The 20,940-nt window shown below is 37.9% G+C and overlaps 1 protein-coding gene across 1 annotated transcript in view; it reads left to right on the top strand.

Moving 5' to 3' along the window:
• The first annotated feature begins 776 nt into the window (after positions 1 to 776).
• Positions 777 to 20,940, top strand: part of cfap54 (cilia and flagella associated protein 54) — a 29,770-nt gene continuing 9,606 nt past the window's right edge. Inside the window, exons 1-51 of the mRNA XM_053508692.1 lie at positions 777 to 904; positions 1,128 to 1,233; positions 1,950 to 2,093; positions 2,204 to 2,372; positions 2,450 to 2,508; positions 2,604 to 2,747; positions 3,492 to 3,605; positions 3,923 to 4,024; positions 4,142 to 4,334; positions 4,420 to 4,518; positions 4,602 to 4,714; positions 4,796 to 4,922; positions 5,377 to 5,468; positions 5,579 to 5,716; positions 7,022 to 7,172; positions 7,319 to 7,383; positions 7,464 to 7,592; positions 7,976 to 8,126; positions 8,248 to 8,337; positions 8,456 to 8,577; positions 8,660 to 8,842; positions 9,442 to 9,534; positions 9,819 to 10,004; positions 10,081 to 10,226; positions 10,315 to 10,462; positions 10,625 to 10,780; positions 11,274 to 11,396; positions 11,617 to 11,718; positions 12,357 to 12,480; positions 12,694 to 12,789; positions 12,892 to 13,018; positions 13,098 to 13,209; positions 13,303 to 13,370; positions 13,456 to 13,650; positions 14,197 to 14,345; positions 14,598 to 14,779; positions 14,869 to 15,078; positions 15,161 to 15,339; positions 16,138 to 16,273; positions 16,360 to 16,468; positions 16,627 to 16,782; positions 17,344 to 17,535; positions 17,622 to 17,709; positions 17,834 to 18,004; positions 18,089 to 18,155; positions 18,568 to 18,753; positions 19,227 to 19,313; positions 19,657 to 19,776; positions 19,878 to 19,931; positions 20,024 to 20,171; positions 20,274 to 20,428. Of these exons, the coding sequence (XP_053364667.1) occupies positions 777 to 904; positions 1,128 to 1,233; positions 1,950 to 2,093; positions 2,204 to 2,372; positions 2,450 to 2,508; positions 2,604 to 2,747; positions 3,492 to 3,605; positions 3,923 to 4,024; positions 4,142 to 4,334; positions 4,420 to 4,518; positions 4,602 to 4,714; positions 4,796 to 4,922; positions 5,377 to 5,468; positions 5,579 to 5,716; positions 7,022 to 7,172; positions 7,319 to 7,383; positions 7,464 to 7,592; positions 7,976 to 8,126; positions 8,248 to 8,337; positions 8,456 to 8,577; positions 8,660 to 8,842; positions 9,442 to 9,534; positions 9,819 to 10,004; positions 10,081 to 10,226; positions 10,315 to 10,462; positions 10,625 to 10,780; positions 11,274 to 11,396; positions 11,617 to 11,718; positions 12,357 to 12,480; positions 12,694 to 12,789; positions 12,892 to 13,018; positions 13,098 to 13,209; positions 13,303 to 13,370; positions 13,456 to 13,650; positions 14,197 to 14,345; positions 14,598 to 14,779; positions 14,869 to 15,078; positions 15,161 to 15,339; positions 16,138 to 16,273; positions 16,360 to 16,468; positions 16,627 to 16,782; positions 17,344 to 17,535; positions 17,622 to 17,709; positions 17,834 to 18,004; positions 18,089 to 18,155; positions 18,568 to 18,753; positions 19,227 to 19,313; positions 19,657 to 19,776; positions 19,878 to 19,931; positions 20,024 to 20,171; positions 20,274 to 20,428 (6,684 nt within the window). The remainder of the gene's footprint in view (positions 905 to 1,127; positions 1,234 to 1,949; positions 2,094 to 2,203; positions 2,373 to 2,449; positions 2,509 to 2,603; positions 2,748 to 3,491; positions 3,606 to 3,922; positions 4,025 to 4,141; positions 4,335 to 4,419; positions 4,519 to 4,601; positions 4,715 to 4,795; positions 4,923 to 5,376; positions 5,469 to 5,578; positions 5,717 to 7,021; positions 7,173 to 7,318; positions 7,384 to 7,463; positions 7,593 to 7,975; positions 8,127 to 8,247; positions 8,338 to 8,455; positions 8,578 to 8,659; positions 8,843 to 9,441; positions 9,535 to 9,818; positions 10,005 to 10,080; positions 10,227 to 10,314; positions 10,463 to 10,624; positions 10,781 to 11,273; positions 11,397 to 11,616; positions 11,719 to 12,356; positions 12,481 to 12,693; positions 12,790 to 12,891; positions 13,019 to 13,097; positions 13,210 to 13,302; positions 13,371 to 13,455; positions 13,651 to 14,196; positions 14,346 to 14,597; positions 14,780 to 14,868; positions 15,079 to 15,160; positions 15,340 to 16,137; positions 16,274 to 16,359; positions 16,469 to 16,626; positions 16,783 to 17,343; positions 17,536 to 17,621; positions 17,710 to 17,833; positions 18,005 to 18,088; positions 18,156 to 18,567; positions 18,754 to 19,226; positions 19,314 to 19,656; positions 19,777 to 19,877; positions 19,932 to 20,023; positions 20,172 to 20,273; positions 20,429 to 20,940) is intronic.

A 20,940-nucleotide genomic window follows, 5' to 3' on the forward strand; every position in this document is an offset into this window, starting at 1 on the left:
ATTCAGAATCCATTCAATATATATCGCGTTTCATTCAATATATATCGAGTTCCATTCAATATATTCAGAATCCATTCAATATATATCAAGTTTCATTCAATATATTCAGAATCCATTCAATATATTCAGAATCCATTCAATATATTCAGAATCCATTCAATATATATCAAGTTTCATTCAATATATTCAGAATCCATTCAATATATTCAGAATCCATTCAATATATATCAAGTTTCATTCAATATATTCAGAATCCATTCAATATATATCGAGTTCCATTCAATATATTCAGAATCCATTCAATATATTCAGAATCCATTCAATATATATCGCGTTTCATTCAATATATATATCGAGTTTTATTCAATATATTCAGAATCCATTCAATATATATCGAGTTTCATTCAATATATTCAGAATCCATTCAATATATATCGAGTTTCATTCAATATATTCAGAATCCATTCAATATATTCAGAATCCATTCAATATATTCAGACTTTTCAATCAATATATATGGAGTTTTCATTCAATTCTCTCATGAATATTTTCCTAAACGGCTTGCCATAAATATATATATATATATATATATTTGTGACTAGAACGCTAGCTAGTTCTCTCTCAGTTCGGTATTTTGACCCCTTTAAGATGGCGGCGCGGGTGACGTAATTAAGTCTGTTCCCGCGCTGTGCCGTAGTGCTGCGCCTGCTCGTTTCCATAGCAACATTAATAAACTTTTGCTCACCGGTTGAACTCGATGATTATTCAGACATAAAATGGATCCTTTACCAGCTGCATATTACGGCGCATTAGATACATCTAACCCCGTCATTTCTGCTTTTGAGAAGGATTTAAAAGGATTTAAATCGTATATAAAAAGAATTCGTGACTCTCACACACGAGGGTAAAAACATGCTGTCTAACGTTAACCTAATGCAGTATCTATCCATTTATCTATCTATTTTATCTATCTATTTTATATATATATATATATATATATATATATATATATATATATATATATATAGGTTATATTAGGTTATTTATTTTACTTCCTTATAAACCCCTAAGGTCATGCTTTTGTTTAAATGTAATCTTTGGCTAATTCATCTTGTTTTTGAGATCAGGTCTTTGAAACTGTTTGACATCTGGAAGAAATACGAGCCTCGTCTCCCGAGCCCTTATTATGAGGAGAATCTGCTGGACGTAGCAGATTTTCTTTTTGAGAATAAGGTAAGATCTTGATCTTTTCTCTATTATTTCCAGTTTTTCCATACTATTGTAAAAGATCAGTTCTATGATGTTTTACCAGATACTGTATGAACCAGGAGGTCATTCTTATACTTAACACAGCAGATGCACTAAATGTGGTGTGTGCTGCTGATTAAAGATGATCAGTTTCATCATGGTGCACTGTGTGCACTCCTTAACACAATCATTTACACTCTCATTCTCACCGATGCACATTCATTTACACACTTGTTCATACCTGAGTCATTTACTGTATCTGTAATGTAGATAAACTTAATAAAATAAGCAATTGTAAGAAGGATGTTCAAGTCAAACTGGGCTTGTGTTGAAATAAATTTTGAATGATGTTGTAACACCTATTGACATTTACAAAAGACTTCAAGCACAGTGCGATGATGAGACTTGCGAATGTTTTAAAGAAATTCATACATCTGTCAATGACAATCCCAGCTGAGGTGGCTTAGAGCCCACTGCATTTGTTCTCATGAACATTCAGCAAGTGGAACACCTGATCTTTGAAAATTGGCGGATACTCTGTTGGCAACTTGAGGAAGAAACACGTGTTCTTATGAGGATTGTACACACAGTCGTTACACATTACAGGAACTCAGCTTGGAGTTATTCCCACATCCTTATACGGTTCAAACCTCACTCCAAGTCATTTGCAAATATTTTTGTGTTACAATTATTGTGTGTAGTTTTACAGATTGTCCCTGTGGCAAGGATACACTCGCTACCTCCACCGGTACTCCACTGCCAGCTTGGAAAACATCAGAGATGTGGAGCACTTCAAGCAGGCCTTCTTCCCGCATGGTTATCATACTGCAGGAGCAAAGCGTACGGTTAGACATTTTTGAATTAGCCATGTCTCTGTAAAAGCTAGTCCAATATTACTGGACCAAATAGGTTTGGCCTGTTGAGTCTGTTAACTGGTTGCCTGTGTGTTTCTTAGTTCCGTGCTCTGTACGGGGAATGCTTGTGTGTATTTTACCTGGAACGTGAGAGGTGTAAGCAACCAGATTACACTTGGATGCGAAAACTGCTTAGCATTCTAGCATTTTTGCGTATCATGATGCAGGCCATCCTGCCCCATGAGAGCCTGTGCTGGTTGCTGTACAATGGTAAGTAATAAAGTAAGGCAGCATAAAGTATTTCTGTAATGTGTGTTTTTTTATTTAATAATATTCCACTTTTCCAGGTTCTTTATACATCTATAACATATGTAGGTTCTTGATGTCCATGAGACATACTGCACAGGTAATCAACCATGCATGCTTTTATGCATAGTACATGTCCTGCAGCATGTGTAGTCTAAGCACTTTTAAACAATCCAATGTGTTTCTTTCTCTCAGGCTCTGGAGTATTTACAGTGGGCATGTGTGTGTTTGGAGACATCCATCCCATTACTAACTCCCAGCTTCCTGCCCTGGAGAGCCACACTTTACTGTAGTGTTTCTGAATGTTACTATGATGGCCAGGCTGCTGTGCGTGGAGAGGTCAGTTCCCCATTTCAATGATTAGAACTGATGTCTCTTTATGAGGCTAGAACATTAATGATCGGATAGAAGGACATGGTGTTACAGTTTCCCTTAAATTTCTACTTCTCAGCCTACACAGCTTCCGAAGAATGGTAAATGACATTAATCTACGAACATCTGTGACATGTCCTTCGTAATAAACTAAGTAAATTTTTAAATGAATAATGTAAAATTATTAATAAAACCTACTGTAGCAACAACCCCTTTGGCCTGTTTAAGTACATTCTAATTACACTTTACCTGGGAAATTCATAATTAAAATATTATGGTTTATGGAATCCTTTTAAAATACCATGTTGAAAGATCATATTTAATACGTCAATCAATATAGGTTATGCGTAATGTACATTTGTTTTTACATACTTATAGAATGGAAGTAAACATATTGAGCTCAAACATGTTGTCATTCTACCTGCATTGCTGTTACTTAAAATAATAATAAAATAATAATCACCTTTTTGTATTTCATACCACTATCCAAAAAAAATCAACCCTGTTACAGATTTGTGTTAAATGCATGTCTTTTGGTAGATTCAGTCTTGAAAAATGTTTTAAAATAACTCTTAATTTTTTAAGAAGACCTCAAAAATGAAATCCATAGAGATACAAGAACTGTGCTCATATATTCTTTCCATTTCTTAGATATAGGCTTAGTTTTGAATTTCTCTTATGCATTGTGGCATTGTGTCTTTTCCTGGCCAGGTGTTTGCCAGAAGAGCTCTTGCTAAAATAGATGAATTAGGGAAGCTGGAGAAGATGAGTGGATTCCCATCATCAAAGGAGACAAAACGGGCTTTTAAAGAAGCCACCATCAAAGTAGGGATGAAACTCATCTTTTAAAAGCATGTTTGCTAAAACAAAACCATGCCATTGGGGCATTTGCTTGTCAGTTCTGTAAGGTCCATGTCTTAACCATTACTGTATTTAGAACATCTTATCCTTTTCTTAAAGGGACAGCAATCTAGGAACAGAAATCATATAATTTTAGAATCAGTTGTCTCCCACTAATATTGTTGATTATATCATTAAGATATAAAAATAGCATACATTATGGTGCCTGTTTTATTGCCATGTTGTTGTGAGTATGTGTTTGTCCTTGCTTTTTAATAGAACATTGTTGTGTTGGTGTGCAGGTAGCAGTCATGGTGTTTAAACGCTCAGTGTATGAATCTCGGAAGAAACCTAAAGGATTTTTCCGGCTGAAACAGAAGGCCAATCTCAGAGATGGCCAGAATGTAAGTGTCATATTTTTCTGCCATGGTTACTTCCTATACTATGACAGAAAAGTTTTTACTTGTCATACCCTGTTTTTTTTATTAATTTTTTTATTTTTTTATTCACATTCATTCTAGAATCCATGGCCACGTACCACCACCGAGCGCATCCTAATGGAGCTGTTTGAGGGAAGTGCTGCTCAGTTCCTGGCGCTGTTGGAGGCGCTGTGGGACACTTCCCGCAGACCCCTGCAGACTGGGATACCAGATGATCCTGATATACAGGAGGTGACAGTTGAACTCATGTCAGCTGGCGTCAGCATACTATCTGGTATCCCTCCTGTCTGATCCATCCTGTATATAAATGATCCACTGTTTGATTTAGCTTGTGGTTTGAAATTTCTTTTGTGGTTTAGGACATGGTAGCTGCTCCATTCGCATCCGTAATGAGAGCCTGCCTTTGTCTTTGAATGCCCTTGTTCCTACTTACTCTCTCATGGAGATGGCACTAGCTGGTAAATCTTAAAATATTTTTAGTCGTTCTGTGTTTTAGGTGGATCTGATGCGTAGCTAATGGCTACTTTAATCTTTACCGCAGGTGAGAATCACATTTCAGTGGATGCAGCAGTGAAGTTTGTGAAGCTGCTGTTTAGATATGAACAGTGGGACATGTTTTGCAGTCTTTCAGACAACCTTGTGACGATACTGTCTGTAAGTCAGCTGTTGAAATGATCAAGGAATGTTTCTAAATGATTTGCCTTGCATTTAGCAGTGCATTCAATGTTTTGGTAGAGCCTGGAGGGACATGTCTTCCGTAAGGCTGAGTTGGAGCTTACTCTGCTGGAGGCTATGGAGCGTTTCATGTCCAGTCAAAGGGTTCGGCTGGGAAACAAAGACCTCATGGCTGAGATTCAGTCTGGTAGCAACATTTTAAATGTTTAAATTTTGCTGTGAAAAAGGAATTCTTTAGATTTTATGGTATTAGTCTCTGGTCTTTGTAACATACCAAGATCCGTTTTTGTTGTTCACACTGGCTGTGGTAGAAGGTGAGTAAAACATAATGTAACATGCTATTGTTGAAAAAAAAATCTAACTCTTCATGTCAGGCTACATCACACTATTGTTGATTATTTTCACATATCAGCACAATCTGTTGAGTTTTATTCCATAAACATAAAGTCAAATTATTTTGTGATCATACGGAAAATATTTGGTGTCCCTGATTGCAAAAAGGACAAGTTATCATATACTGTAATATACAAATAGCTCTGCACCAATCTTTTCATACACGCTCATACTGTGGATGTTTTCTACATTCTTCTGTACCAGATTTTTTTCCAACCCAAACCACTTTCTGTGTTTTTCACTCACAGATAAAGAGCAGTCTTCTGGGCCAATTAGCATGACAGATGAGCTCCTAAATCTGGTCCAGACTCTGCATGTGTGCGTGTGTGAGGCAGCCCAGGTCAGCTCTCGGATACACACAGCTCTGCCATTTTGTGTAACTTGTATTTTTAGTGGTGAAACGTTGCTAATTGTCCTTATGTATACTAGAGTTTATTTATCTGTTTTTAGGACATCAGACCAGATGAGGACCTGGTGCTGGATATTGTACTGTTCCTCTGGGCAAAATGTAAGCCTGTGTTTCAGAGAGCTCAGGCCAGACACTATGACCCAGCGTGCTACATAGACAAAAAGGACTTCTCAGAAAAGGTACAGTATTTATAAGCCCGATTGATGTCCTGGTTCAACTTGATGTCAGTATCTTTAAAGTAAACCACATCACCTTTTAGTGTTTTTTCCTAGTTATAGCTGCATAAAGCATCCAGAACTTTTTATATATTGGTCAGAAGTACACTGCTTGGTGAAAAAATAGTCACAAACTCTAATATTTCGTTGGAACCTTCTTAGCTTTAATTACTGCATGCATTCACTGTGGCATTGTTTCAACAACTTTATGCAACGGCACAACATTTATTTCCAGTGTTGATCTTGTATTGATGACAGGAAACTCAAACCCCTTTGTAAAGATTTCTTTAGCATATCTCAAAGCCGTTCAATGGGATTAAGGTCAGGACTCTGTGGTGGCCAATTCATGTGTGAAAAAGATTCTTCATGCCTCCACAACCACTCTTTCACAGTTTGAATTTTGGCATTGTTGTCATGGAACATCCCCATACCGTCAATCATTTCGTTTATTTTATTGTCACATAACATAGCTGACCCTAGACCTGACCATCTGAAGCAAACCCAGATCATAACACTTCTGCCAGAAGCTTGGCCGTACAGTGGGCACGTCACCAAGTGATCTCCGAGCACGCCATTTATGATTTTCTTTTCCCCTGACCTGTGAAGTTGATGGTTTAACACTATTCTTCCAGATTTAATTGATATGTTGCACAGTTCTTAGCCCAATTCGCATCATTTCAGAAATCTTTTTTTTCCTAGCTTAATGCAGTCCGATAAATTGATCCTGCTGAAACATATTCCACAGTAAAATGTTTTCCTCGACCACAGACTGCGTTTCCAGGCAGATTTTCTGTGATGCCTTATGACTGCAGTCACTTTATAGGTTTAGACTAAAATTCCCATGGACAGTTTGTTTCCCTTTTGAGTCTGGTTCCTCTCAAGGTTTCTTCCTTTTGTCATCACAGGTGATGAAACATATTAATCTCTGCACTAATTAGCAAAGATTTTTTTTTAATAAATTTAAATCCAAATGATGACTTTTTACCCAGGCAATGTATGTTGATGAAAATCTGACTGCAAACTACATACTGTAGAACTTCACCAAAATAAGCATTAGTATATTGTAAACTTTATCTAGATTTATTGCGTTTTTTGGTCCAGAATGCATTTTATATTGAAATTAAATTAATTAAATCATGTTCAACTGTACACTCTAAGTCAAAAATGTGATTTCCAACTTTCACCTAAACTTAAAGAAACAACTAGTTGGTAAGCAAGACATCACTTGTGTGATTAATTAATGCAGTTAATTGTGGCTTTATTATGCAGTGGGTCCAGACCCTGTACCTTCTGTGTGAGGTGGCCTATGAGTGTGAGCTGGCTGATGTAGACCCGGTGGCAGTGGCTGAGATGACTCTTAGACTGGCCTCAGTGCTGGAGGGCAGTGAAGACTCGCCTCTGCTGACCATCCTAACAAAAGGCATTCAGATCCACACTATTTTCCTGACTTAACTGACACTTATTAGAATTAGTATGAGACTAAAAAATTCTAATTTGCTAGACTAAATCGAATATCGTTTTAAATAAACTATATGTAATTCCATTAAGCTGCTTGTTTCTGTGTAGATTCAAATGAAGGCGATACTCAGCAATCCACCCCTGTAGAGAAACCTACAGCCACACCTAGTATGGTACGATAATGAAATGGTCTGATATTGAGTATTTAGGTGTAAGCATTGTGTAATTGTAATTAGTACCTACATGCTTCCAGAACTCACATGCAGAACATCTTGAGATGGCTTGGATGGTGTTGGAGAAAGGCCTTGAGTGTGTATCAAAAGGCAGGACTGTATGTCTCCCTCATGATGCGTCTGCCATCGCTGACATCGTATATCTACAGGTAGTACCGTACCACGCACTACACTGGAGTCTAGCATTTCCAACATGATAGCTAAACAAAGAATGCATACAAAAATGATTGGTTAACAAGAAACCCATAGAACTCATCAAGATTATATGAAGATGCAGATTAAAAGATATACACAATGATTTCTCTTTATTTTATATACAGTAATTCCTCTGTTACATGTTTATGTCAGATTTTTTGGACAGCTGTGGCAATTTTGAACTGAAGTTATGAGCAAACTTTGCACTCCAGTGAAGTCGCCAGAAAGAACTTAATTATAAAATAGCATGTTTTATGTAATTATACTTGAATGTAATTGATACAAAGCATTGGATATATTGAAAAATAAAAGTTGTGATTTTGTAATATTTATTCAGAAGTTTAATGGAGAACATCTGAGATCTTCTGGGGATGGACAGGTTGAGAGTACCAGCAGTTCATGCATGAGATCTCTCTCAATGGATATGCATATGGAACTATTGGGTTTCCAGCACAGAGTATCTCTCAAACTCTTAGATATCTACCCAGGTAGGTGATCCTTCACCCCTTACTCATGACTACTACTTCCACATTCCACACTAATAGTAATGATGTTTATGTGTTAGTGTGTTTAATACTGTAGCACTTGACTTGTTTTTCTCCGAATTAGATGATGAGTATCCTGAGGGGAGAAAGAAACCACTTATGCAGAGTGAACTAGGACAGTCGAATTCTCTACATACAAAGAGAACCAAACTAGGTAACCCATCTAGCTCTCACTCACTGTCACTTTTAAATTGTCGAGAACAATTGTCTTTTCCAGTAAAAACAGAATTTGGTCTGAGCTGTGCTGTAATGTTCTTACTTATTTGTAATAGAACGCGGACTGCAAGAGAAGATTAAGAAAAATAAAATTTCCAGAGCTTTGTTTCTGGAACAGAAGGCCTTACTTTCGTACAAGAAAGATGCTACTAACGGAGCCACCAAAAAGCTGCTAGAGGTCAGAAGGTAAAATCATTATTTAAATCTTTTACAAGTGGAAAATGTTGTAATGTCTGTTTTGCTGCGCTGTCCTTGTTCAGGAGGCTTTGGCATTACTGGAGAAAGCAGGGGTTGAGGAGAAACAGCTGGTCAGCGCTGTTACTTCTGCAAAAATGGGTTCAGGAGAACAAGAAGGATGCAAACCTCCTCCAGCTCCTGTGCTGCTGTCACGTAGCAACCGAGCTTTAACTTTCACACCAGCACCATATGCGCTAGAGGAGCAGGTAATCTCACCACACCACTGCTGTGTGAACATTTTCCTTTGTTTTCTTTGTGTTTACCATCCTTGAACTTTTCCACATTTTAAAGTGTTGAAATCCAAAATGAGGAGGATTCCATCAGGATTTGAGGCCTGAGCTTTAACTGAACCACCATAGTTTTAAACGACTTCAGTGTAGCTTTGGTTGTTGTTGTGCTTGGATGGTTCCCCTCCTAGAACATGTTTTCTTATAGATTTGCCCTGCATTTGACTCCAGCCACCTCGCACTCCACCCTGACCAGTTTCCTTTGCTGATAAGAAAACAGGTTCATTTTTGTATACAGACACTCCTTACTAGAACTGTACACTTAACTGAATACTTTGTATCTTCTGCATGTACTATTTAACAGTAAATGTAGTGTAGGAAATCTTTTTGATCAAATACTATATGTAATTTGATTTTAGATACATGAAGACCATTAGTGTACATACAGTACAGGGCTGTTGTTCATACCTTGAAAAAAAAAAACACAGTTCTTTTATTCTAACAACATTAGGGACAATAGGGTAGTAGAGGCAAAGAGGCAAAAACATAATTGAAATATTCACTTTGGTTTGGTGCAGGTTTGCTGGTACCGTATTTATGGAAGAAAAGTAGAAGGTGTTAACCTGAAAGTGCGGATTGGAGACTGCCATTTGGTTGGCACTGGTGAAATGGTACGCTTTATGCTCCTTAATGAAATTTTTTTTTTTTCCCACATACACTGAAACAAGAAGTAAAATGTTAAAATAAGGCAATTAAAATCAATCAAATGCCAATTCAGTGTACATAAAACTAATGCTTTTCAGTGATTATAATATTTGTACAAGGCTGTTTGGAATGCATCACATCACAACTATATAATATTATATTATTATCTAATAAGTAATTTATGAACAGCATATAAGAATGTACTTGTGATTTTCTGCTATGCAAATATTAAGTCTGTTGATCCAATTAGATCCCTTCTAGAGGAGAACGCCTGTTTTGCATAAGTGGCCTCGAGCCCAACCAGAAGTATGTCTTTGCTGTGGCAGCCTATGACGCTCAAAGCAACCTAATTGGATCCAGTATTGGAGATACCACCAGGCCGGTGCTAGTCTCCCTCCCCCTGCCTCTGTTGACAGCCTGGGCACATCTGGCTCAGGTACAGTATGTGCATATAAATCTGCGGTATAAGGCATAAGGCTTACACCAGTAATGTTTTAATTTTTCTGCTCCAGGTGGCCTACCAAACAGGCCAGTATGCATCAGCCAAGAAAGCCTGCAATGAGATTTGGAGCCACTTCACTCTTCCACCAGTCGCAGATTCTGGACCATGTCAGGAACCAGTGGACAAGGAATGTTCTGATGGGCTTGCCCAGACAAAGTTAGTCATCCTTATCAATGGAGACTATCTATCTAATGTTCTGAAAACATCATCAATGACCTTGCATGTTTTATATTTGTCCCTGTAGATTGTGCCCAAAAACATTGAAGCTCTCCTCTCCACTACTGCAGCAGCTTTTCCTCATCTCAATCTTCATGCAGACAGATATCCACATCCAGGAGAGGGGATTATACTGTGACGCCCTCGGTGATGGAAGCCCTTTGATCTGGGGACAGGTTAGAGCCTTATCACCTGCATCTCATGTGTTCCTCATATCTTCTCATAAGTGAATTTGTACCATACTACTACCTTCCATCTAGCAAAATGCAAAAGTGAGTGTTTTGTGGCTAATAGAATGCAAATATTCTTTTATCCTATTCTCCTAATCTTTGCCACAGGAGGCTAGACTTGCAGAATGTGAGAGAATGATGGTGGCTGTAGATCTGTCTCTACATCTTAATGATAGCAGTGCTGCCTTGCAGGCTGTAGTGAGCTGCTATGGCCTCCTGGCACCACTTATCTTTTATCAGATCCCATCAGACCATGTGATTCAGGTGGGTTGATAAAGATGTTTGTCACAGCACTGTTGAAAGCTTGAATTTGATTGGTCAGAAGGGTTTTCTTTTTCATTTTATGTATATAACATTCATATTTTATAGTATTCTATAATAATGTTTATTATATGAATACAAAATTCTATAAAATAAATAGGTGCTTATTAAGCATTTTTGCAAGGAGTTGCCAGTATCACCATGTTGTAAGAATAATAGAAAATGATGATAAAGGGGAATAAATGCTTTGGCATCTGCTGCAATTGGATATTTTCCTAAAACATTACTCCCTGTGTGTTTTATGATTGTGTATGTTTTATTTTATTGCAAATCTTTTATAATAATACCTTGGCTACAATCGTAATAGTGTTGTCACATGTGCCTACTGATAAATCAGTTAAAAAAGTGAACCTATTGTTTTTGCAGTCTTTACGTTTCAACTATTTAACTATGAAACCTTAGAAACATTATGAACCATTATTTGTGCTTGTTTCAGGTGCTATTGAAGTGTCTGATGGTGCTGCAGGAGATCCCATCCGCATTGAAACATAAACAACTTGTCAGTTCGATTGAATCATTATATCATATGGTGGCCTGCATCACACACTATTTAGCCAAGGCAAGAAGTGTTCTCGTAACATTTAATCATACCTGTATATTTTGTGCACTATTTTAGATTATACATTAGAATAGAATAGAAGTTAGAATAAAATAGAAATTGTTTAGATGAATCTGTAATTCTTCCCTTCACTTATTCTACTCATTTCCATTGTTTACTAACTATAGAAATAAATTAACCTAAAAATGTATTCTTAAGCATTGTATTTTTATCTGAGTAGGCCTTGCAAGCCTTCAAAGAGGACCGTATGGCATCTTTAGTGATGGAACAGGGCAAGCATCTTCTCCTGGAGATGACTGAGAGTCTCCAGCAGCATGATAGGGTGAATTCTTGTTAAAAATGTATAACTCGTTCTGAATCATGACTAATAATCCCAATATTCAATTTAACTCAATTTTAAATGTTTGATGGTCATTGCATGAAATAATTAATGGCAATTAACTCCTTGATACCACTATCGCTTTGTTTCTTATGATAGGAGAAACTTTGTGGATACATTATTTTGTCTTATCTATATAGCAGTGATCAGCAGATGTACAGTAATGTCAATGAATATAATGTATAATGTCACAAATACAGTCAGATACTATATATCTTTTATTCAGAGCCCAGGGATGGCCATGATATGTCCCGCTGAAACCTTTAAGGCTTTGACGCCTTGCTTAAGCATTCAGTAGTGTTAACTTGACAATCATGTTCTCATCAGTAACCTAGGATCTTGAAAAACTGACCCACCACTGTCCAAGCTCCATCCTTGAGTATTATTGGTTCATACTGGTAAAGGCCTTGAACAAGTTAAAAAAACAAACATGTAGTGGACCCAATTTAGATCATAAGCACAAATTCCTCAAGTTATTTTTTAGTAAATAATATATTTACTTGCTAGCATTGTTACACACACAAAAAAAACATGGTTTAAGACTTTGTAGTAAATTATAGCAGATGTGTTTTGTTTGTCAGGTACATAAACTCCAGATGAAGACTGCACCGGAGGATGAACCTAGTAAGGAGTTGAAGGCTCTAAAGCAGCATGAATATATGGGGACATATAGAGACAGTGATAACCCAGCCTGGAACAGAGAAGGTATAAAGCTGAGACAGAAGTGTTGATCTCCCTAAACATGACAGGAAAACCATGATTTAAACTTTTTTATGGTACAAAACTCTTATTGTATGGTAGAATAACTCTGCCCCACATTTTCTTTAACAGCATGTCCTTTTGATTTATATCTTTATCTTTAAAATGTTAAAAATGTTTAAATCAGTGTTATAGTGTCAGTACCTTTTCTTTAAGCAGCAGACAGTTTTGATCATGACCTTAGTGGAAAAGAGGATCCCAAAATTCTGTATAAGGTCATTGGTTCCAGCTCCCTCAGGAATGCCTTCAAAAATTGTAAGACACAAAAATACAACATTGATCAGTTTTGAACACTTTTCCTTTTTTTTTTTTTTTTTTTAAACATAAACAGTTATTGTAATGTATGTTCCCCAACAGTGATGAAGTTTAAACGGATGTCTTGCTTTATGGAGCTTGCTGCGCTCCTGCTACAGAAAGCTTTGCAGGAAGATCAGTTACAACTGCTAATACAGTGGGGACGAGAAATCTTCACTTGGATTAAGAGGTCTGTATATGTGTCTGTATGTGTGCACATATTTGTGTACTTGTCTGGTTGTGTGGCTAAAATGTGTGCTTGATTACAGTCGAGATGAAAGTCTGATGATGTTTCCTGAGAAGCCTTATGAGAAACCGAAGAAAGATCAGAAGAAGTTCACGTTATCTATCATACAGTACGGTAAACAAGTTAATAAAAAGGTAAACATACTTACACATATACATTTTCATTAATATCTAATAAACATCAAGAATCCTTCAACTTCGTACTGTTGTTCCTATGTTTGTTACCAGATAAACGGGGGTAATAAAAAGAAAAATGGGTCTCAGAAAAAATGTATATCCAGCTCAAACTATGAGAAGTAAGCTCTAATAGGACTCCTTTGCTCTCTTTATTTGATGTCCTGTGTAGTACAGTATGTGCTGATGCATTGTATGTTCTGCCAGAGAGTTCAAGGCAGTGGAGACGATAATGAAACACGTTGGTTTGCTGGAAAGGCACCAGTGTCAGAGGGTGATGAGGAAGGTCTGCTCAGACGAGTTGCCTTGGCGATGCTGCACTAACCTGACGCTGGCTCAAGCCCATCTGGGTCTGCTGCGCAGGAACTTACAACTTCAACCACTAACACCTCTCCAACACTGGTACGCCTATATTGTCACAGGAAATATTTAAACATTTACACTTTTCAATATTCGTATCCTATTAGAGCTCCTGAGTTTGTGTAAATTAACGTCTGTATGAAGTGTATGTCTAAATTTTAAGAAAGAAATGTTTTTATTAATTATGCTACATTCTGAAGGCCTCCTAAAGTATGCATTCTGTCATGACATGACTACTTTGGGTTATATATAAAGATAGATAGATAACAGAGTAATGCAAAAGTGTTGTGAGCCCCAGCACCGCCTAGTTGCCACTGTTGAGCCCTTGAGCAAGGCCCTTAACCCCATCTGCTCCAGGGGCGCTGTATCCTGGCTGACCCTGCGCTCTGACCCCAGCTTCCTAACTGGTACTGTATATGCAAAAATGTTTTATTGTGCTGTAAGGAATTATTTATTTTATTTCATTAATTGCACAGTTAAGCGGCAAAATTATTATACTATTTTTATTTGAAATGAAAGAGATTTTTTTTTCTCATGCTTACAGTTATCACCACTGTGACTTCCTTTTCTTTCTGCCTAAAACTACAGTTACAGCAAGTTGCCTCTGCATGTCTTCTCTTTGGCACATACTGGAGCACTTGTGAAATGGAATAGTATTTCCCAGCACCCAAAACCTCCTGAGTTAAGCCCTCCAAACGTCAAACCCATCATTTCTAGAGCCAAGGATAAAAGTCAGGGTGGGTGTCCTTGTTGAGCAATTGATAGATTTGTGTATCGTGGATCTTTTTACATGATAAAAAGTAAAATAATTTACTAATTAGGCTCGTTTAACATTTACATTAGTGCTACATTTCTAAAACAGGTTTGGTCCTGGTAACTAAATAAATATAAAATTCTGAAATACAGTGTATTCCTTTGGAATATTGGAATTCTTGTATTGTGATTAGTCTTTTAGATTTTAGATTTATGAGCTAAATAAATCTTGTTAGGGACACCATACATCATTGGAGAGGGGTCTGGGGAAAGTGAGACGGAGAGTGAGCAGGAGACTCCACACACACAACTGTCCAGTGACTCAGAAAGTGAAACAAATGAAACTTCTACACGCCACATCCTATTGAACCCACTGGGCACAGTCTACAAGGCCTCATTACACCTCAGGAGAGCCATGGTGCGACCAAGCCCACTTTTAATCCTAAAGCACTTTTCTTTCTTTGGCTTGGATGCTAGTGATATTGTGATTTTTGAATATTTCTGCAGGTTCTGGCCCATCGTGGAGAACTTTGGACATCTCTACAATGGGTGTGTGAGGTCCTTTGGGATCAGTTTAACACTATTGCATTTTTAGTGGAGTGTACCCAAAGCTCTGAGACTCCCAGTACACTGACACTGGATCAGTTCTATACAGTTTTCACGCCACTGCTGACTCTGGCTTCAGAGCTGCTCATGGACATGATGCATAAACTACAGGTCATTTTCAATGCAGACTTGAACACTGCCAGTTGTATACTAATAGGTTTGGTGTTTGATGTTAAGATCTCTTTGTGTGTAGCAATGGAAGGTGTATGATGAGGAAGGTGAAGAGCTGGAGGCCAGGCCTCTAAATAATGGAGTGCTGGTAGATCTGATGTGGATGAAGAACTTTGTGTTGCACACACTGGAGCTTCTCTTCTACCAAGCCAAATGGGAAACACTGGCTCATCTTGCCTTGCTCTACAACTTTTATACACGGTGAGTCATCTCACTGAGCAATGTAGAGAGAATAAAAATAAATGCATTGATATCTACCTGTCACATGGAATATATCATTGCAATTCTGAGTATTGGTATGCGAACCAATATTGACCATTCGATTCGGAATTCCTGTTGTGTACAAGTTATTTCCAAATAATTCACTTTTTTTTGCTGTCAATATGTGTTATTTTGTTATCCTGTAGATAAGAAACATTTTATGATAGCGTTATGCCATGATTTATTTACCACTTAATAAACTTTTTGGACATATGAAAAATGTCCCAGTGGTGCTTCAGCTATTCATGGCTGGGAGATTATGGAGCACAACTGCCTTTTCTCTTTGGATGACAAGAATAGAATTACTCTCTTTATCTCATCAATCACAGCAACATTGGTTAATAATGGGTATCTATAAGCTCATGCATCAAAGATTTTTTTCAAGCTTTTCTTGATGTGCATTATACTGAAAAATACACTTTAAAAAGGTCTTATGGTTTGCAAGGTAGAGTTAGCTGGTGGGTGGGAATTGGAAAATGACCAAAATAATTAAATTGATTAAAGCTATAAAATACCAGTTTATAAAATTCTTGTTGGTTGGCTGGTATTGTAGGTGGTTGAGGTTACTAACAACAAACAAGCTTTTAAGACACTAGTAAAAATCTACTTGCCTGGTTGTAAATTGTACATACTGTAATTCTTGTTTGAGCTGTCTTTATTTCTTAGAAATGTTACAGAACGTCCTCAGAAAAAAAATCACTTACTAAGGAAGCTAATGTCGTGTGTCTTGTGTTCCAGGGAACACTACACTCATATGATAACCCCTGTACTGGTATATGCTCAGAGAATGCTGCTGGAAAGAATAAGCTATTTTGGAGGACCTTCAGTCCCTCAGCCACACTTCACCTACACGGAAATGGTCACTGGAGAAAAGGTAGAACAGATGTTTTCAGTATTTATAATTGCGACAGATGCCATCTATTCTCTGTGCATTAGAATAATTCTGACGCTTATCCATAGGTGACTTGTAGGAACTATGCAGGCAAGCAGCTGCTCTTAAGTTCAAGTTTGGAGAGTTGGCATGAGAATGCTGCAAGCAGTGCTGCCTCAGAACCTCTGGAATTGGCAGGTAAAAACCGACATGAATCAAGAGCTTAGCTCCATAGTGTTTTAAATTATGAAGTCTGAATACCAGTGTGCACTATTTTGGTGTTCACTTGACCGTGCAAAATGCAAGTTTAACTTGTACAAGATGGTGCACAACACGCTTGTTTATCATGCCTGCAGAGAGGAAAAGAGCCATGTGTGTGGTCTCTGTCCCGCTGGACATTGAAGACACTTTGCGCTGCTTCAGAAATTCCCTGGCCAAGAGAAGTCACACGCTCCGTGCCTTCCAGCACAGCCGCACACTGCTCATGCTTCTGCTAGCTGACACACAGCACTGTGAGTCCCATTTACTGTCCTTCATGAAGTTTGCCTTAGAAGTATGGTTAGAATGCACTGGAATTTTATTTATATATTAAAAAATAACCTTTACAGAAGTCTGGATTTAGGTGAGAAAATCTGAGGCAAGAAAACGCATAAGAAAACATGAGAACAAGGGAACATGCACTATCTGGGTGACACCTAATAATGGGTTTATACATAATTACAGTATATTGATGTAGAAAGGTAAAGATGAACATTGTTATGTGTGCTTAAAGGGAGCACAGGACATTTCTTTTGTTAGTTTTTTAAAAGACCAATCTTAAGAGATCCAGCTGAGATTAAATCATGATGAGTCAAGTTAGACATGGGCATAAATTGTTATTCCTGTACCTCCTGTTTAGAGACCTCTGTTGCTCTGATAAGACATATTTAAATTTCCAAAAACACATACTGTACAAGCCTTCCTTTTCCCCACCATTGCGTTTAGACTGTGCATGCCTAATTCGGACAGTGGGTCTTAATGCTTTATATTTTTTGCATAAGTAATCTGCTCTCTTATATGTTTAAACTCTCTAGCAATAGAGGTGCCATTCTGTAAGGATTCCTGTCACGGCAGAGTGGAGTTTAATATAGCAGCCAGCACTGCCCCGTCCATCGGTCCTTCAGACCTATCCAATGAAGACTACAGCTCTGTGGGCTCTGTGTACAGCTCGCCCTTAGCTCCCTCGCACATCCAGGCCATCCTGGCCTCTTATAACAGCTCTCTCAGTGAGAATTTCTATCTGAAAATCGCATCATTTTTAACACATACAATATTGATTTCAAAGCTAAACATTTCCTCTTTACCACTGTAGAATACCTTCAGGCAAACTGTTATAACTCACTGCAAATTCAAGCTCTGCATGATCTTGGGAACCTGCATTTCTACAATGGAAATCCAAAGTATGTACTACAGTATAGTTATTCGTTATATGTAAAAAGTTGTACTGTATGTCCAATTAATTGAGTTAGTGAAAAATTGTTTTCTTATTATAACGGTCTGTATGTTTGTATAATCTGTGTGCAGGGCTGCACATTTACATTGGAGCAAGGCTCTGGATCGCTCCTTACAGACCACAAATGTGTTAGAATCCTGGGATGGTGATTCATGGGGCGATAACGTCACTCAACAGCCACTGAGGCATGCTGGGATATGGGGCTGTCTCCAGGGAGCACTGCTGTCTGCTAAGATTGCTCAGTATGTTTAAAAAAGTGGAATATTTGTCTTATTGTTTTCTCTAGTAAAGTTTTGCTCATGCAGTGGTTTTACTTTTGTCCACAGATATATCTTAACATCCAACATAAGCCAACGGACAAATTGCTGCCTTCTCTCTGCTAAGCTCTTTAAGGTACAAAAAATAGCTATGGACTACTTATTATGAGTGCTTGCACAGTAAGAAATATGGATTCAAACATTCAGGGACATGCTGTTATATAAGCATAATCAATAATGGATGATGTGAACAAAAACACACACTATAAAGGATTTTTTTTTGTCCCAATAACAGTGCTAGTGTTTTACTTCTCTTATACTGGGCAATTTATCAGGGCTTACTTTTTTTTTATTACACCCTCATTGTATATTTTTCTTTCATACTAACCTTAAACTAAAATTAATCAGCATCTTCTAAATAATCACATCTGAGGTCTCAAGAGTATTAATATTCACTGTTAATGTGTTATATTTTAGACAACATTCTTGCATGTAAAATGTTTAGAATCAGATTTTACTGGTGATTACTTCATTTGTGTGTTGCACAGTTTCTCTTGAGGGCGTCCCTGCCTCATCCTGAAAATGATTTGGAATACTCTTCGTACAAGTTGAATTTGGAGCTCATCCCTGGAGTGAATGTTTTTTCAGGGTTGGATCAGACTCTGATCAGCAGCATTGTGGCCAGCCTGGGCTTTGTGTGTCACTGGCTGTACACCTCAGGACATCACCTCCCAGTAATGAAACAGCATAACCCCCAAAACCATACTCTTATTTATCAACACTTTTTAATGATTAAATATAATATTTTTGACTAAATAGAGTGCACTGATTATTTCGCAGGCATTCTTCATTGATCAATTGTGTTCAATTATTCATGTTAGTGGGTCCTATGAAATATATATTTTATTATTTAAATACCGGTTCAAACTCTGCATGCTCACAACTTTTTTCTTGTTATAATAAATAGCAGACATTGACAATTTTAATATTTATTCATTATGTTTTACAATTGTTTAAATTTTCAAGCAATGTACTTCAACGTTTTTGGAATTCACTGTAACTCTGAAAATCCTTGAGAGCGTGACCTGTAATTAGTTATTGTAGATTTGGATTTGTAATATTTCCATAATTGGTTAAAACAATTCAGAACTTTGCGCCATTCCATAATATGCCAATGAGTTAATTTTATATTTCTGTCTGCCTGCAGGCACTTCCTCTTCTGGTTCTCTACCAGTATGTAGCCAGCAAAGTGTGTCGACACCCACATCTCACCGCAGGATGCAGAATACTGAAGGTGTGTAAGTGCAGTAACTGTGTAGAACCCTGGTGGGCAGTGAGAGGAAGGAGAGTCGAACACTGCAGGAAGGCTTTGATGCTGGAGGTATGCTTTGGAAAAGGCAATTAAAAAAAAAACTGCCCAGTGGGTAGCTTTGCCACCTGCAAGGTCCCCAGTTCGATCCTGAGTTCAGCTTACTGTCCTGGCAGAGTTCTTAGTGGACAGTGGATCGTCATCCTGTCCAAAGTGCATTCCAACCTCATATCTGAGCAGGCTGAAGCATGAAAGAAATGAATGAATGAAACATACAGGTGCTGCCAGTAACCTACCAGGTCATGCCCCGCTGTTTCTTTGTGTGCAGGTAAAGATGTTAACTGAGCTGAGTCTTTTTGCTGACGCAGTGAAAGAGGTGCACAGTCTCAGCAGTGGAGAGGACGTCCTTCTGCCTTACAACAGCTACACTAAAGCAGAGAAAGCTCTGGTATAACACCTTTTATAACACAAGTGATTAAAAATAGAATACGTATAGCTATAAAATATATTAAGGATATCCTCTTCTCCTCTTGTATATTGTGTTCCCAGACATGGAAGAAGTTTAGGAATGAGAAACCTCTTATGGACCCTTGTAATCTTCAGGTAACGAGGTTTTGTTATGTTTTATTTTTACATAGTGGATGAAGAACTTCTCTTTTATGTGAAGAAACAACATACTATTTTGTTGTTTGCAGGTTCTGGAGGAGCTGTTGAACAAAAGACTTAGTAAAGACATCATGGCTTTGTATGCCAACAAATTGACCTGCCGCCTTCATCTGGCCAGACTTCAGCTCATCGTGGCCATGAGTAGTACGATTCATGGCCTACCTGACCCAGTTACAGGTATTATTCCCATAACAATGTAAAAGAAAGCATGGTAATAGTTTAAATAAAAGGCGGCTACGTTTAAACATGCTCTACATGTACACGTGTGTTGACGCACAGAGGTGTTGGAGACACAGGAAAGGAGCTCCAGTACTTCCAGCCAGCGTAACCTTAGTAGTGATGAGTCTCCCACCAGCTCCTCATTGAAGACCACAGAGCCTGAAGGCCTGCAACTCCAGCTACAAAACACCACATTTACTCCAGGACAAGTCAAGGTCATGGCTTATTCTTTTCTCAAAATAGTCCCATTTATAAATGACGTGATTGTTTAGGTTTATGAATGTGGCCAAATCAAACATTGTTTGAAATTAAGCTTTACAAACTTATTGGTGTCATTTAAAATTATACCAATACAATGAAGACGGCATGGGGCTTAGCACTGATGCCTCACATATCCACAGTCGGGGGTTTGAATCTTTCCTTAACTCTGTTTGTGGAGTTTCCATGTTTTCCCTGCATGGTGGTTTTCCTCTGGGTAATCCGGGTTACTCCTACAATTCGACGACATGCAGTGATTGCTGTTTTGTACTGTAGTGTGTGAGCATGTGTGCTTGAGCCCTGTGATGGGTTGGCACCCCTCCGGACTGTACCCTGCATTGTGCCCCTAGTTCTCTGTGATACTGTAGGCTCTAGTCCCTGTGACCCTTCACAAGAATATCTCATGAAAGGTGACTATTTTAAAAGTCAATTTATTACACTGTATGGTGCTTAAGGACTGTTTGAAAAA

The sequence above is a fragment of the Clarias gariepinus genome, chromosome 12, assembly GCF_024256425.1.
Source record: "Clarias gariepinus isolate MV-2021 ecotype Netherlands chromosome 12, CGAR_prim_01v2, whole genome shotgun sequence".
NCBI lineage: Eukaryota > Metazoa > Chordata > Actinopteri > Siluriformes > Clariidae > Clarias > Clarias gariepinus.